The following is a 4,778-nucleotide window of genomic DNA, read 5'->3' on the forward strand; positions in this document are numbered from 1 at the left end:
AAGGAAACACGGAATTTGGTCAAGCCATAGACGAAAGCTCATCCCCTTGCTCTGACACTTGTTGGCAGCAACCTTGAACCCTAACTGCCTACTACCCCCGTCGTCTTAAACTATATACGCAGGATCATGTTCGATACTAAGGATAACGAAACTAGGGACCATTATACTAACTTAGATAATGGTAGTAACCAATCGCCAGAGGTCAGTACAAGAGCGGTTGAGTCGCAACAAGTTACTGCTTCACCAGTATCCCCGCAACCCATAGAATCTTCGATACAAATCTCAAGAGCCCCTGGCCTTGTCAAAGGTAACTCAGATGACGCCGACGTTGCAAGCCTTGGTACCTCGTCGCCCGCTTCCGGACGATCCAGCCCGATTTTCAGTACTGTAACGAGCGAAACCTCTCAGACGCAACGGTCCGTAACCTCTACCGAACCAGCCATCTCCGAACCAGCCATCTGGCAGCTCAAAAGGCTACTCTTGGTTGACGACGACCTCGTAGTTCTTTTAGATATAGGTATCGAGTAGCAAGGGATGGACCCAGTTACAAAGAGTCTCGACTGTTACTGAGTGCGTACAGCAAAAACCTGGCGAAAGAAGCAACTACAAAAGAGTAGAGACAAGCCGCAGTATTTGTTCAGTTGAAAGCCCAAGAAGTATCGAAAAATGATAATAGAGCGATTTAACACGTACTTCCAATACATGTTGGATATGGCACAGGAGTCCGGAAAGTCTTTAGCAGCAGGCAGTAATATACTCCAAGGGTTGTTCGTACCTGAAATGGCTGAGGAAGACGACGTCGAGCCGGACAAGGAACCCACTGCCGAGCAACAAGAGGAGGAATTGTCCAGTCTTGAAAACGTGGAAGAATTCATACGTCACAGCAAAGCCTGGGAGACCCTTCGGGAAAGCCTAGCAGAGCTTATTATAACTAGTCCACCAGGCAAAGGTGCCGGAAAGCAGCCGGCGATACAATAACCGAAGAGCGTGGCTCTGTCCATCCCAGATGCGACGGAAAAAGGCCTCGAAGAGCAACCTGTAGAGCAGCAGAAGCTAGCCCGGCCAAAGGCCGTGGTTTCGCCTGATTTACTTGAAAGCGAAGATGAAAACGACGATGGGCCATTATATCCTCTACGGTCAATTCCAAGAAGTTCTGGTCTCTATACCCCACCCCCACCCCGCACTCATGAAGAGCAACTGGTGCTGCTAGGTCCAAAGGCCATGGTGGTACCGAACTCGGATGTGAAGGAGAGGCCCGATGCGCAAACTCACCAGCAGACTCCTGGATCTGTACTGGACATTCGCACCACCAACTCACCCTGGTCCGACAAGGTTGTAAGCCCTGAAGAGGGAGGACAGAACCTCGATGCACCTGGGCAGAGCCTCGAGCCCGTCGCAAAAGAACCAGAGGCAGCAAGACACACACCCGCTGTCGTAGAGCAGGAGCCTGGAGTCGATACGGGAAGTAATCCAGATGCAGGTCCTGCTGTCGTGGCATATGATACTGCCGCCCCAGCACAGGACGCTCCCAACATTGAGGCGGACCCTGATGGCGCAGCCCAAAATAACCAACAGAACGACCCGCACAATATATTCATCTGCTTACCTCTGGGGCGACCGGGTGGGTAGAGGCTGCGCCATGCCAAATTCATGGGCCAGGCAGGTGCGCCGTTAGAGGTTACAGACAAAACTATGTTCAACAAGGTACGCACCGTAATAGGCATACATCAGGCATCGCGAGGACCTGTTCGATTCCTGTTCCCCCTGCGGGTATTAAAGGCTGAGTACTACGAGGTGAGCAGAACCAGACTGCTTAGGCTCCCTACATACCTACCTCGAGTCTAGCTAGTTCCTAGGCCCCGCGGACCTGGAGGCTAACTAGGTATCTGCACATAGAGCTAACGTCCGTACAGTTCACTCATTTCAACGGCGCATCCAACGACGTCAGTCTCGACGACGGCCTGGCTCTCAAGGGAAAGCTCCCAAACGAACACCAACCATAACCACCACCCTGGACAGACCGCTGTCCAGCAGATAAGTGGTCGGTCCCCCAGCCAAACGAATTCCAAAAACCCAAGTTGGCGACATCAATACTTACGGACGCTGTACGTAACCCATCCCAGTTCGCGCACACGCCGAGTTCGGTCACGTACTGGAAATACGTCCCGTAGAAGCTGAGGCAGGAGCTAAGGACTGATCCGGCCACGCCAACTGCTCTGGGCTGGGGGTTTGTCATATCCTTCGAGTTCGACTTCTTCGTATTCTGGTGCATTTGGGGAACGGCGTCTTTACTTCTGTCGCTGGGCCTTTTGTTCGGGCTCTATGTTGCGTCGGATGGGCCGGCGTATGGCCAGCCTGGTATTGCAGTTGCGGTATTCTTGGCGCCTTTTGGGCTTCTGGGACCGTATTTGGTAGTGCTTATACCTATGCCAAGCAGAGGAAGTATCTGGACTAGGTAATCGTCAACGTTGGTATCTAGCATAAGCCTTAGGGCAGCCTAGATGCACAGGTAGGAGCAGTAAGGAGTGCATTAATGTCCTCCTTCTCCCAGAACAAGCCCAGGCTTGGCAATGATACCTAATTTTGGGTATTGATCCGTATTAATACCAGAATCGTAAGGTATCAATACTATCGATACCAGAATCGATTCTAAGCGAGAATCGCAGACCCCCCTGTCTAACCCCTTTAACTACAAATCTTATTATATTTATTACCTTTAATTAAAAAAGTAAGTATAGCATTATAATTAAGAACACTGCTTTAATAGTTTTAGATATTTTTATAATTTTTTTAAGGACTTTAAAAAAGTCGACTTTTTTGGTATTCCTTGCCCCTCGCTAGCTATTAAAGGAAAGTACCTCTACATATAAATTTACTATGTAAGGTACTTAGCAAATTTCTCGCTTAGGATCAATACCGGATCAATACGGATCGATCCTACCAATACTGATTGATACTAGGGGGTATTGATACCGGTATTGATACCTCAGGTATCATTGCCAAGCCTGAACAAGCCTACCCCCTTATCATATTCCCCACTTATATACGCCCAAAACACCACCTAATTCTCCTCTGCCACTTGTATTATACACAATGAGGGTGAAAGAGCTCTGATAGCCTGACCTTCCTCGTACACCACTGCCTTTTGTAATACCCTGGTTGTACCCGGCTCTCGTCTGTCTAAGATATCCCATCCCATTGCTCGTCGGTCGGGGGGGTTGCTCTTGTGCCCACCCAAGCTGTAGACGACGGTTTGTTTCTGAGATAGGTGGCTTCCTCCTTATTCCTCTCACTTATCCTTCCTTTTTAGAGCTGTGCGGATAGCTCTCTCTCCGCAGCTCCACCCGAGCCACTGTGGCTGTCCTTTATATGGTAAATCACGACTTAGGAGTTAAAGGTAGTCGCGAGACTCAGGACCCCCTTGCTTGACAGGAAGAAAGAAAATTTCCAAGCCCGTGGGGAGGGGAGGCCGGTATTGCAAGCGACTGTAGCGATGATGCGCAACCACTAGGGCAGGATTTTAGGCGGTAAGTGGTCAAAACACTCGAGTACTCGAGCACTCGAGCACTAGAACACCAAAACTATAAAATTTAAAGCTACGAATTGCATGTTACTTAAAATTAGGCTTGGAATTATACTAAAATTATACTGAGACTCGCACTTACTATTAATGGGAGCTCTTTACGTATTGCAGTAAGCTGCACCCCAGGGAGCCCCCTTCCCAGAAGCTGCCCCCCCGCCCCCCCGCCCCCCGGCCCCCCCTCCCAAGAGCTGCCCTCCAGGAAGTTCTTTATATATTATTATAGTAAGCTGCCCCTAAAAAGCCCTTTATATATTACAGTGAATTGTCCCAAGAAAGCCGCCCCCAGAGAGCTGTCCCAAGGGAACTGCCCCCCAAGAAGCTGTCCCTAGAAAGCTACTTCCTCTAAGGAGCTCTTTATATATTGCAGTGAGCTATTCCCCAAGGAACTTTTTACGTATCGCATATAAAGAGCTTCCTGGGAATAGCTTCCTGGAGAGGGGAAGGGAGAGGGGGAGCAGCTTCTGGAAGATAGCTCCCTCGGCGAAACTGGGGTGCCTCAGGCAACTACAGATTTAATTGAGCCTCAAGACTTGAGGCACACCTTACTAATTTTATATTATCTTCCACCTATATCTTTTCTCTGGGAAGCAGCTCACTGTAATATATAAAGAGCTCTTTGGGAAAGAGCTTACTATAATATATAAAGAGCTTCTTGGAAGGCAGCTCTTGGAATTGGGGGGAGGGGTAGTTTCTGGAGGGGAAGCTTCCTGGGGGGCAGCTCTTGGGCGGGGGGCAGCTCACTACAATATATAAAGAGCTCCTATTAATAGTAAGTACGAGTCTAAATATAATTTTAGTGCAATTCCAAGCCCAATTTTAAGTAGCATGCGATTCGTGGCTTTAAATTTTATAATTTTGGTATTCTGGTACTCGAGTGTTTTGACCACTTACCGCCTAAAATCCTGCCCTAAACCACGCCATGCCGCGAGGCTGTCGTCCAGCTGAGCGCACAACCTTGACCCAACCTGTATAGTACGAGCTGCGCTAGACCAGTCGATCGCGGCAAGCCACTGCAGAAAATCATGGCGGCTATCTGCACTATATTAAGGGAGCTATGCATCTCTTTCTATCATTGAGGCACATCTTGTGGTAAGGAAGAACGTACATCATCATGTAGGTACACTGCTGCACAAATCCCACAACTTACTGCGGTAATGGAGATGGGGATGGGCATGTAGCTCAAGGTAGAGCGAAA

General features: G+C 49.0%; 1 protein-coding gene across 1 annotated transcript; it reads right to left on the reverse strand.

The window, feature by feature from the left end:
- Window positions 1–729: 729 nt before the first annotated feature.
- Window positions 730–1,846, reverse strand: K444DRAFT_307530 (uncharacterized protein). Its single transcript, XM_024871779.1, has one exon. The coding sequence runs from the start codon at window positions 1,496–1,498 to the stop codon at window positions 932–934; it is 567 nt and encodes a 188-aa protein (XP_024741122.1). The 5' UTR covers window positions 1,499–1,846; the 3' UTR covers window positions 730–931.
- Window positions 1,847–4,778: the final 2,932 nt, after the last annotated feature.

The sequence above is a fragment of the Hyaloscypha bicolor genome (assembly GCF_002865645.1).
Source record: "Hyaloscypha bicolor E unplaced genomic scaffold K444scaffold_39, whole genome shotgun sequence".
NCBI lineage: Eukaryota > Fungi > Ascomycota > Leotiomycetes > Helotiales > Hyaloscyphaceae > Hyaloscypha > Hyaloscypha bicolor.